General features: G+C 40.1%; 1 protein-coding gene across 1 annotated transcript in view; it reads right to left on the reverse strand.

The window, feature by feature from the left end:
- The window catches only part of TMPRSS12 (transmembrane serine protease 12), a 47,923-nt gene extending 37,559 nt beyond the window's left edge, over positions 1-10,364 (reverse strand). The window contains exon 1 of the mRNA XM_023504279.2: positions 10,190-10,364. Coding sequence (XP_023360047.1) covers positions 10,190-10,277 — 88 coding nt within the window. The 5' untranslated portion in view covers positions 10,278-10,364. The remainder of the gene's footprint in view (positions 1-10,189) is intronic.
- Between the last annotated feature and the right edge of the window lie 2,625 nt (positions 10,365-12,989).

A 12,989-nucleotide genomic window follows, 5' to 3' on the forward strand; every position in this document is an offset into this window, starting at 1 on the left:
ACATTTGACAATTCTCCAATCTAGAATCTGAATCACTGGCTTGCCTAACTCACTACAACAATGCTACAACTTTCCATTTCCAACTGAGAATGAGTTGAGACTTCACTATGTTTGTCAAAGGTATCACAATTCCTCCAGTTTCACAGGTTCATAATCATCCCTTATTTTGAATTCTTCACATTCTCTTGTTATACACAGCCAATCAGCTGCTAAATCTTGTAGTTTCTATCTCCATAACATCTCTCAAATCTGACTACCCTCTAGTCACAGAGCTATCACTGTAGTTTGGATTCTTGAATTACTTCAAGAAACAGGATTAGCTAATTGGTCTTCCTGCTTCATTTTTCTCTACTCCAATTCATTTTCCACACTTGTCAGTGATTTTCTTGTAGTTGTAAATATGACTGTCACTCACTACTCAGTTAACTTAGCTTGTTCCCTAGTGCCTATAGAACAAAATATAAACTCCTTCATGTAGCTATTTATAACCCAATTCCATGTAATGTTCTCTTCTCTAAAGTATAATGGTTCTCTGGGAGCAGGTTTCTTGGGAGGCTTTTGGAGGCAGCCTAAGTTTCAGTTCAGTGTAATAATCACCTCAAATGCAGCCAGCTGTTAAAGTCCAGTCCTTTATTGCCTCCTTCAAAATAGCCCGGTTAGCTTTCTTAGAGGCCTTTCTCTTTGGTTCCAAGAGCTCTTGCTGCTAGTTCTTTGTTTCTTCCAGTTTCAGCCTCTAGCTCTCTCTGAATCCAAAGCCTCTAGCCAGCAGAAAGATGAAATATGGAATGAATCTGTCTTGCCTCCAAGAGTGGGCTCCTACTCTCATGGGCTTGTCTTTCTGACTTGTGAATCTCCTGGACTTGTGAATCTCACACTGAATCCTGGCTCTGAATCTCCCAAAGTCCCTAGTGGGCTTGTGGGAGCTCCTCCTTATATATCCTCTCTTAAAGGTGTGAATTCTAATGTGTGAACTCTCCCAAAGATGTGAATTCCAAAGGTATGAACTAATGTATGAACTCTCATGTGTGAACTAAGTACATAAGCATTGTCTCTATCGATTCCAGTGACTTAGCACCTTGTTTCAAATTCTGGCCCATAACAGTTTCAACCTATCTTTCTCATTTAATTTTACATTATCTTCTTCCTGCACGTCAAAAGTCCAAACAAAGTGGGCTTCTCTCAGTTATTCATCCACACAGAGCTCCATTCCCCATCTCTGCTTTTTACGTTAGGCTTTTCACATGCCTGAAATACACTTTCTTTCCTTCTCCTAAGGTAATTTTTCTCTTCCTTCAAGACAGAATTCAAGTATCTATTTCTAAATGAAGCTTTTCCAAAACTTTCAAGTAGTTAGTGCTCTCTCTCTCTTACTATCTTATATTTATCTACTGTGTATCTAGTTTGTATTTGTTCTGCATAGACTTCCATAGGTATATGTGCACAGTTCCTTGAGAGGAGGAACTATTTCACATTTGTCTTTGTATCTTTAGCACTTCTCACAATATCTGGAATGTAGTGGTATTTCATCAATGCTTGTTGATCATTTACTGGAGAGAGTTCCCACTAATGGAGCAGGCCTTCTCAGGATGAATGCTTTCAAAACCAAGCCTCTAATCTCTAAGATTTTGCACAGCATCAGAGTCCCAGACCCCAGACTGCTTGCTGTCAAGATCTCATTTAGGATAGTCAAAGGATATGAACAGACAATTTAAAATTTTTTTAAAGCTTTTTATTTTCAGAATATATGCACGGATAATTTTTTTTAAATAGCCTTTTATTTACAGATTATATGCATGGGTAACTTTACAGCATTAACAATTGCCAAACCTCTTGTTCTAATTTTTCACCTCTTACCCCCCACCCCCTCCCCCAGATGACAGGATGACCAGTAGATGTTAAATATATTAAAATATAAATTAGATACACAATAAGTATACATGACCAAACTGTTATTTTGCTGTACAAAAAGAATCAGACTCTGAAATATTGTATATAATGATCTCCTGGTCCTGCTCATTTCACTCAGCATCAGTTCGTGTAAGTCTCTCCAGGCCTTTCTGAAATCAGCCTGTTGGTCATTTCTTACAGAACAATAATATTCCATAACATTCATATACCACAATTTATTCAGCCATTCTCCAACTGATGGGCATCCACTCAGTTTCCAGTTTCTAGCCACTACAGAAAGGGCTGCCACAAACATTCGTGCACATACAGGTCCCTTTCCCTTCTTTAGTATCTCTTTGGGATATAAGCCCAGTAGTAACACTGCTGGATCAAAGGGTATATGCACAGATAATTTTTCAACATTGACCCTTGCATAGCCTTGTGTTTCGGATTTTCCCTTCCTTCCCCCCACCCCAGATGGCAAGCAATCCAATATATAAAGACAATTCTTAGATGAAGAAATTAAAGCCATCTGTAGTCATAGGGAAAAAAATGCTCTATATCACTATTGATCAGAGAAAAGCAAATTAAGACAACTCTAAGTGCTCTTTCACACCTCTTAGATTGGCTACGATGACAGGAAAAAGATAATGATAAATGTTAAAGAGGATGTAGGAAAACTGAGACACTAATGCATTGTTGGTGGTGATGTGAAATAATCCTTTCATTCTGGAGAGTAATTTGAAACTGCACAGCTCTATAGGACTTTGATCCACAGTATCACTACTGAGAGACTCCAAAGAAATCATTAAAGAGGGGAAAAGACCCACATGTGCAAAATGTTTATAGGAACCCTTTTTGTAGTGGCAAGGAACTGGAAATTGAGTGAATGTCCCAGTAAGTGCCTGAATAAATTATATTATATTAATGTAATGGAATATTATTGTTCTGTAAGAAAAAATGAGCAAGTTGATTTCAGAAAAGCCTGGAAAGTCTTACATAAACTGATACTGAGTTAAGTGAGTAGAACCAAGAGAACATTGTATATAGCAACAATTTATAAGATGATCAACTGTGTTGGACTTGGCTCTTCTCAACAATGTGGTCATTCAAGGTAATTTTAATTAACTTACAATGGAAAAAATCCAAATCAAAAGAGAGTAAGGAATCTGAATGTGGATCAAATTACAGTATTTTTGTTATGCCAAAGTTCCCTTTTAATGTCGTGACCCAGTTCCTCCAATTGTCCTATTTAGTTATTCTGACTCAGGTTATAACCTTTACCTCTTAATGTTTGAGCTAAAGGTTTTAGAGACATTCCTTCTTAATGTTTGACAAGATAAAGGGTTATTCATTTTAGATGTCATTAGAATATTAGTAACCTCCCTCCTTTAGGTTATCCCCACCTAGGTACCTACATTATGTCATTGTTCTTGTTAGTCTATAAAAAGCTTGCTGCCCCGATCCTTGGGACTAGACTCTTTGAGATGATAGTCTCGTCTAGCCCTGGGATCAACCATGGATCCATAGGTCCCAGTATTTCTCTCCATTTAATAAACTATTGAATTGGTCTCTAATCTCTGTCTTGCTCAGTTTCTTCGGCATTCCATTTTCACCTTTTGTTTGTTTTGTTCTTTCTCTTGTTTTTTTTTCTCCCTTTTGGTCTGATTTTTCTTGTACAACATGACAAATATGGGGGAAAAAAGATCTCATTTAGGAAACAAATATCCAATATGCTTGGCTCCAAGGACAGTTTCAATTATGTAATATATCTACACTATCTTGGGATTGCTGAAGGGAGTCTGACAAAGAGAGACAAGGAAAACTTCCTCTCTCAAGGAGAAAGCCTCCTTGAACCCTGCCTCCGGAAAAGAGCCCAACAGAGGCAAATAGCTTCATTCTATTATCCTTAGAGACAGGCACCACCCCCATTGATAACACTCATTACTGATTAAATTCTCTATAGAGGCAAAGATCAGGCTACAGATACCCATTCAATTCTAAAATTCTCCAATATTTCAATTGGCCCAACCTCTAGGATCTGCCCATAAAAATGAGTACCACCAACAAACCTCTTTACAAAATCTCCTGGCTTTTGTCCACTAAGAGAGTCTCTTTCTTAGTGATATTCAAAATTAAACTTTCCTATTCTGTGCCATAGATAAAAACTCAGGTTCCTGAATTCTTGTCACGTGGACTTGCTCTGCCTTTTTTTCTTTCCCTCCTCCAAGCTCAGGTTTGGACCTCATCAGGATGAGGCAAAAGAATTTAGGCCCCTGGAAAACTAGTTATTTACTATCCCAGAGGCCTAAACAAATCAGATGCTGCCCTTTGCCAAAACCAGACTGTTCAGGATTGAAATCTCAGTCAAACGAGTCTATATCCCCATCCAATTGTAATCTTTCTCCTTCTAATCCCAGTTTATGGAGACATTTCTTACCTCAGCAAAAATCTTCTCATTCTGTCATTCCCCATTCTCTCATCTCTGTCAACCTCAGTATTAACCCTACCCCTTCTGCCTATTCTGCTCTGCCCTCCTTTTCCACAGTGACTTCTGTGACCCCTGGTCCATTTTAAGTAACTTTCTTCTCATCTCACACCTCTCTTTTAACTTATTCAATTTTCTTGAACAAAGAAATGTATATTCTCCCTCAACCCTGGACCAAAAACAAACAAACAAACAAAATAATCTCTGGGTCACCTTTTTCTCTTATTTCCTGGTTCCTTCTCTGCTACCTACAAACAAGCTAAGATCTCCTTCATCCTTAAATAAACAAATAAATAAATAACAACTTTCACTTAACTCAACCTCAAGATATAGCCCTATAGCTCTTCTCCCTTTCATAGCCAAATCCTAGATACAGGGGTCCTCAAACTACGGCCTATGGGCCAGATGTGGCAGCTGAGGACGTTTATCCCCCTCATCCAGGCCTATGAAGTTTATTTATAGGCTCACAAAACAAAGTTCTTGTTTTTACTATAGTCCAGCCCTCCAACAGTCTGAGAGACAGTGAACTGGCCCCCTATTTAAAAAGTTTGAGGACCCCTGTCCTAGAACATAATGAAGGGAGTCCCAAAACTCCTTGAAGGACAGATTCTCCTTGAATCCTGGCCTCCATAAAAGATCCGGAGAGACCAGCACCACCCCATAGATAATTACTACTGATTAAGCTTCCTATTAAATTAAAGACATTCATTCAATTCTTATTCAAATTCAGCTCAAGCTGTACCCACCCCTATTAAGAGCTTGTAGCCAAAGGTTTCCATTATTTAAAAAAGACAATTTTAAACCCTCTCCTTGCAAAGGAGCTAATATACCAACTCTGGCATAGCAAACTCTGCCTGCTGGAATATTCTCTTTCAGTGTTACCCTTTCTTTATCCTCACCTATTTCCCTAACAAGACTTTTATGTCTGTTTGTCTCTACTACAAACTTTTCTTCTCTGCCAGGACTCCTCCTCTATTTATGTATAGCAAAGGCTGACTTGCCAATGCCTATAATAAACTTCTTTTTATCAGTCTACCCTTTCGGGTTTGTAAATTCCTTTACTAAAGACCTCTGCGCCATCAGAAGGGGGTTCCCCAAAACTCTACCCATGTGGCGAATCCCAAGGGGATTTAGAGGAGCCATTTGGTTCCCTGAACCCCAAACCTGCCACTAACCTTATCATTTAACTCTCTGACCACCAGAAAACCCTAATCTCATTTTAGTTCCCTGAATCTAATCTCATCAATACCATCGAGATGAGTTGTCTTTCTCACACTCAATCTAAACTTCTCTCTCTTTAAGGTCACCAGAAATCTTTTAAATCCTAAATCCAATAGCTTTTTCTCAATCCATATCCTTCTTTCTCTTTCTGCAACATGTGATCCTTATGGACACTTTATCTTCCCTAGGTTCTTTTCCTACTTGTTGGATCAATTCCTTCTATCTTCTTTGCAAGTTCATCATATTCTGCCCCAACTATCATAAGAGTACCCTCTGGCTCTATCCTGGGGTCCTCTCTTCTCTTCTAAACTCTTTCTTTTGGTGATCTCATTAGCTCTTATGGCTGAGGGAACTATCATCTCTATGAATGGGATTCCCATATCTATATAACCTGAGTTTTCGCTCCATATCTCTATCTACTTTATAGCTTATTCTAATTATCTACTTTATATCTTACTGAATTATAGATTAATAAAGGCAGAGCTGAGAGGCATCTGAGAAATTAATGAATCCAACTGCCTCATTTTTACAGATGAAGAAACTGATGGCCAGAGAGGTGAAATTCTCACAAGTTCTAAGTGGCAGACAGGATTTGAACCCAGGTCTCCTGTGTAATAATTGTGAACTTTTTCATAAGGAAGTGACTGATCCATTTTTGGAAATCTCAAAGCACAAAATCACATTTGTCCAGGATGCTATAGATCCCCCAGGTGAGGGACAGAATGGTACACCACCACAGAATGCTACATTTGAAATCCAAGGATCCAACCTTTTACTGTTTTTACTTACTATCTGTGACTTTGGACAATCAGCCTAACCTCTCCGCATCTCCTAGCTCTAAATCTATCAAGACTGGCCTAGGTGCTCTCAGAGTCCTTTCATATCTGAGGATTCTGTGAATAGAAAACCTCTTACATATATGTTCTAAGATTATGAAAAAGATTCCCCCAAGAGACACATGAGTTTTTGATTTTCCCAGACATACTTCCAAGATCTACCCAGAAGATACTTGTGGGAAGACAAACAAGTTCACTTTTCATATGAGTTCAGCATCTATAGCATTTCAGTGAACACCAGCAGTTCACAGTCATTTGATGGTACTATATATATTATATATATATATATCTTTTAAAATTTCCCCCAAATAGAAACCTCTCACACCACAGACAGCAAAAATAACTTAGAAGGTCAGCAAAAAAGGTTTGTTGCACTTGGGTGAGACTGGAATGCAGTCCAAAGTAGGCAGCACCACCACAGTCCCAGCAAACCAGGAGCAGATTTTGGGAGCCATTGAATCAGCAGCACTCCAGAGCTCTCAGCCCACAGATGGTTGGGGCAGGGTGTCAAACAACTAGTCAGAAGGTGATTACAGTGTTAGCACTGAGGCAGGACACTGTTACTTTGTCTGTACTCAGATCCAGATTGCAGTCCTGACTGGCAGTCCTAGGGCAAGGAAGAGCATTAGCAGACTAAAGCTTGCAGATAGGGGAACAGGACCTTTTTCACAGTTCTAGGGCAAAAAAGAATGTTCACTCACAGACCACAGATGAGCACAGGCCAGAAGAAGAGTAACTTATCCTTTTATCATACCAACTTGGAAGAACTGAAAATTTACAGGTCCCTGAAAGCATTGCTGAAAACAGCTGCACAAAACCCCTGACGATTGGGACAATGCACCCAATACCCTGAAAGCAGAGCTGTACATTGACAAAAAGTTAAAAGTCAAATAATAGGCTGAGAAAATGAACAAACAAGAGGAAAAAAATTCTGACCATAGAAAGTTACTATGGTGACAAGAGAGATCAAAATACACACTCAAAAGATAACAAAATCAAAGCTCCTACATCCAAAGCTTCCAAGAAAAAAAAATGAATTGGTTGCAGACCATGAAAGTATTCAAAAAGGATTTTAAAAACTGAGTAATAAGAGCTATTGGTGTTTCTTTTCCAAAACACAGCCAGGTGATAAAAGAGTTCAGATCTTTTATTGTGTCCTTCAATATAGCCCCGTTAGCTCAGAGGCCTATCTCTCCGCTTGGTTCCAAGAGATCTTGCAGCTTTGTACTTTATCGCCTCCAGCTCAACTCCAACTCTTGGCTTCTCAATCTCCAACTGAGGCGAGTAAGCTTCTGTATCTCCCAGAGTGTTCTGTCTCCAACCCCAGTCAATGTTCCCCAGAAACTCTCTCAAGCTCTAAGAGCTTCCTGTGTGTGTGTGTGTGTATATATATATATATATATATATATATGGTTAACTCCTCCTTCTGGAGAGAGAGGGATTCTGGGTTATCTTCCAGAGTGCTCTCTGGCCCTAAGGGAGGTGTGAATTCGGATATCTCTTTCTAAACCCTGAACTCTCCCAAACGTGTGAACTTCATTGAGTACTTAGATACTTATGAGCTCTCTAAAGGTGTGAACACAAGCATTGTTTCCATCAGTTGTACTCAGTACCTTGTTTCAAGTTCTGGCTCAAAATATCTCCTTCTAAGATCAAATCAATCATATTGAACCATGCTAAATTAGATAATTATTGTCTATCAACTCTAATGGCTTAACACTTTGTAAAGATTCCAACAAAGAGCAGAGGAGAAATTGGGAAGAGAAATAAGAGTGAAGCAAGAAAATCATGAAAAACAAGTCGATAGCTTGGTAGAGAATATATAAAAAATACTGAAGAGAAACCATCTTTAAAAACAGACTAGGCCGAGATTCTACAAGGGTAAATGTTGAAAATTATATATGCATATGTTTTGAAAATTAAAACTTTAATTAAAAAAAAAAGACTAGGTCAAATGGTAAAAGAAGTTCAAAAAGCCAATAAGGAGAAAAATACCTTAAAAAATAGAACTGGCTGAATTGGGGGTGGGGGGAGGGACACCATTTAAGAAAATAACTGCTTTAAAAGAAAACACAAAAACTCATTGAAGAAAATTATTCCTTAAAAACTAGAATTGAGCAAATGGAAGCTAATAAATTTATGAAATCAAGAAACAATAAAACAAAATCAAATGAATAAAAAAATAGAAAACAATGTGAAATATTTCATTGGGAAAAACAACTGACTTGGAAAATAGATTCAGGAAAGATAATTTTAAAATTACTGAACTATCTAAATACCATGATTTAAAAAAAGAGAGAGAGAGACCCTAAATATTATTCTTCAAGAATTGTAAAGAAAAACGTCCAGGATATTCTAAAACCAGAAGGTAAAACATAAATTAAAAGAATTCACCAATCAACTCCTGAAAGAAAACCCAAAATGAAAACTCCCAGGACTATTTTTTATAGCAAATTCCAGAGCTTGCAAAGAGAAAAATATTGCAAGCAGCCAGAAAGAAACAATTCAAGTATCATGGAGCCACAGTCAAGATAACACGAGATTTAGCAGCTTCTATCTCTCCCTTCTCCTCATCCCTCTCCATTAGACAGCAAGTAATCCAATATATGTCAAACATGTGCATTTCTTCTATACATAGTTCCACAATTGTCATACTGCGCAAGAAAAATCAGGGAAAAGAAAATGAGAAAAAACAAAAACAAAAAGCAAACAACAATAAAAAATGAAAACATTATGCCATGATTCACATTCAGTCCTTTCTGGCTCTCTCCATCACAAGTCTATTGGAATTGCCTTCAATCACCACATTGTGGAGAAGAGCCATGTCCATTAGAATTGATCATCTCATAATCTTGTTACTGTCCTCCCGGTTCTGCTCCTATCACATAGCAACAGTTCTTGTGAGTCTCTCTAGCTGGCTGATCTCTTGGTACTCAACTCAGCTCCCTTACTGCTGGCTTTTTCATTTATCTTTTACTGGTTTCTTTGTGGCTATTGTGGCCACAAGAACCTCCCCTTAATTAATCTTTAATGCATTCAGGAAATCTACCTCTCAGTCTGTTACAATCCAACAATCTTTATTTAATCTTTTTATAGCCTCCAAAAGGTCATCCCTCTTCATGCCAATTTCTTTCTTCGTTTAATTAGTTCCAATTTATCCTGTACATCTCTCTCCTGTGCACAGTTGTTAGTCCTTGAAGGTGGGGATTTTTGCCTCCTCCAGTATTAAGCTTATTAAAATCTGGGCTCAGCAAACTATCCTCCCGACCTGCCTCACCACCCCCTGCTTTTTTGTTTGTTATGGACAGCAAAAATCGGTTACAAGCAGGGGCTGAGTTCGCAGACCCTGGACGCCACAGCACACCCCCTGGCATACAGTGGATACTTAATAAACGCTAGTCAAATTACCTAATTTTGGTGATCACGTTATGAGACAAGTGGAATTGAGAGAATGGAGACACCAAGCCCAATTATAAGGAATTAAGAGGTGGTGGAGAGAACACGGGGTGAGGGTGGGTGTAGACCTGCGTTCAAATCCTACCGCAGGCACGACATTTTAGTTGTGACCCCAGCCAAGTCCCTTTAGTGGTCTGTGCTTCAATTTCGCCCTCTATAAAGTAAGGAGGTTAACTTCAGCTAAATCCATCCCTGCGGCGGGAGGCCTCCAAACACCGGCGGAACTGCACCCAGAGCCGCGGAGGACTGGTTTGGGCCCCGCCCAGGGGACGCGGAGAGGAAGGGGGCGGGCCAGACTTACTCCGGTCGAAGAGCGTCCCATGGTCGCTCGCATACGTGAAGTTACCCCACACTAACCACAGGGCGGCGCCCACAAGCCAAGACCGCATCTTGGGGAGGAGGCGGGAGAAGAAATGGCGACGGCGACGTTGTTTATCCGTCCTCTGACGTCAATCCGAGGCGCGGGCTGTCCTCGCGGCAGGAAGCACGGACTACGAGCTCTCGTCAGGGAGCTGCACGTGGTGCATAATGACGTCACCGACAGACTGAGGAAGGGCGGGGGAAGAAGGAGGGGGCGCGGTGTGAGGAGCGGGAGTCGGCTGAGTGCTCTTCTCCCCTACCCCCAATAACAACTAGGAAATGAACACGAGCCCAGCAGGGGGCGTCCCTTTCCCCCCCTGACTTTGGGGAGGGGGTGGTCTCACCTCGCCAAACCCCAGGCCGCCTATCTTTCACCGCTAGGGGACGCAGCGGAGACGGCCCCAGGTTATGTCCGTGCTGTCAGCCTCAGTTTTCTCAATTGTAAAAGGGTTGATAACACTTTTCACCTGCCTCCTCTGCTAACTTACCTCAGTTTGAGGGGCGAGATACCCTAACAGCGATGGGGGCCCAGGCCCATGTCGCAGGTTCTGCACAAGACTTCCCAGTCCCAGGCTGCAAGCGAGGTTTGGCAAAAATGGGCTTATTTTCTTTTTTCTTTTTTTTTTTTAAATTTAATAGCCTTTTATTTACAGGATATATGCATGGGTAACTTTACAGCATTAACAATTGCCAAACCTCTTGTTCCAATTTTTCACCTCTTACCCCCGACCCCCTCCCCTAGATGCAGGTGTGCATAAATATAGGGATTGGGAATTCAATGTAATGGTTTTTAGTCATCTCCCAGAGTTCTTTCTCTGGGCGTAGCTGGTTCAGTTCATTACTGCTCCATTAGAAATGATTTGGTTGATCTCGTTGCTGAGGATGGCCTGATCCATCAGAACTGGTCATCATCTAGTATTGTTGTTGAAGTATATAATGATCTCCTGGTCCTGCTCATTTCACTCAGCATCAGTTCGTGTAAGTCTCTCCAGGCCTTTCTGAAATCATCCTGTTGGTCATTTCTTACAGAACAGTAATATTCCATAATATTCATATACCACAATTTATTCAGCCATTCTCCAACTGATGGACATCCATTCAGTTTCCAATTTTTAGCCACTACAAAAAGGGCTGCCACAAACATTCGTGCACATACAGGTCCCTTTCCCTTCTTTATAATCTCTTTGGGATATAATCCCAGTAGTAGCACTGCTGGATCAAAGGGTATGCACAGCTTGATAACTTTTTGAGCATAGTTCCAAACTACTCTCCAAAATGGTTGGATTCGTTCACAACTCCACCAACAATGAATCAATGTCCCAGTTTTCCCACATCCCCTCCAACAATCATCATTATTTTTTCCTGTCATCTTAGCCAATCTGACAGGTGTGTAGTGGTATCTTAGAGTTGTCTTAATTTGCATTTCTCTGATTAATAATGACTTGGAGCATCTTTTCATATGACTAGAAATAGTTTCAATTTCTTCATCTGAGAATTGTCAGTTCATATCCTTTGACCAAAAAATGGGCTTATTTTCACCGAGCAGCTTTCAGGGGCTGCTTCCTGATTAGGATAATTTCTATGGCTTGGGGGTAGGACTGATTGAGAGAATAATTTTCAAATCAATAAGGGTGGGGACTGTTTCCAGACCAGAGTGATTCCCTGATCAATTGAAGGGGGGAGTTCCAGGTCCATCCCTGTAAAGGGCAGGTACTTTGGAGAAATATACTTCAGGCTCAGTAGGATTAATTTAAACAAGGTGTTAACTCAGTGGAATTGGTAAGACCACGGTTGTCTAGTTTAGCAGGAGAGTTCTCTAGTTCAGCATGATTGATTTAATCTTACAACAAATAATGGTTCCCTAGTGATATAATGATTGGTTTATATACTCAGTACACTGTAATGATGTAATTGTAAAGAGCATATAAACTGGGGACAAACTCAGCCAGGGGGAGGCTTGGTGGCTCTCCTACATTCCTCCATTGAAACCCATTCCAGAGGGCCTCCAGAAAATAGCCCAGCCCCAAGCAAGGAGACAGACTGGGAAGGAGAAAATAAGGACTTTTGGACTTTATCCCTGGCTACTCTCATGGTGATTACTCTGCTGAAACAAAGGCTGGTCTCAAGACCTCCAGAAAGCTAGCCAGAACATTACACACACACCCTCCCCCCAAAAGATTAGGAGGACACAGTTCTTTACATCACCTCTACTTGAAAGGTTCTTCAACCAGGTTTTGTGGAAAGATTTTAGGGCACCTATGGAATGACTAGAAAAGAATAAACCAAATCCTTGTTCCATTAAAGTTGATTTCCTTTTAATTCCCTTCCCCAAAAAAGGTAATATATATATATATATATATATATATATATATATATATAGCACTTAGCAGCGTTTGGAACATTTGTTGAGCTTCAAGGAACCCCAATATAGTTGAGCCCCAGAGAGGCTAATATTGTCTGTGAGGTTTTCTTGGCAAGGATACTAGCCTGGTTTGTCATTTCCTTCTCCAATGGATTAAGGCAGAGAAAGATTAAATTTGAACTCAGATCTTCCTGACTCCAGGCCACCCAGTGCTCCATTCACTGAGCCTCTTATTTGGCACCTAGTAGGTGCTTAATAGCTGTGTGACCCTGAGAGTCACAGCAGTTTATCTGCAAAGTTGCATTAACTCATAGAGAGATCTTGAGGACCAAATGAGATTCTATCTATATCTTTAATATCTATATCAACCTATCTATCT

The sequence above is a fragment of the Sarcophilus harrisii genome, chromosome 5 (assembly GCF_902635505.1).
Source record: "Sarcophilus harrisii chromosome 5, mSarHar1.11, whole genome shotgun sequence".
Taxonomy (NCBI): Eukaryota; Metazoa; Chordata; class Mammalia; order Dasyuromorphia; family Dasyuridae; genus Sarcophilus; species Sarcophilus harrisii.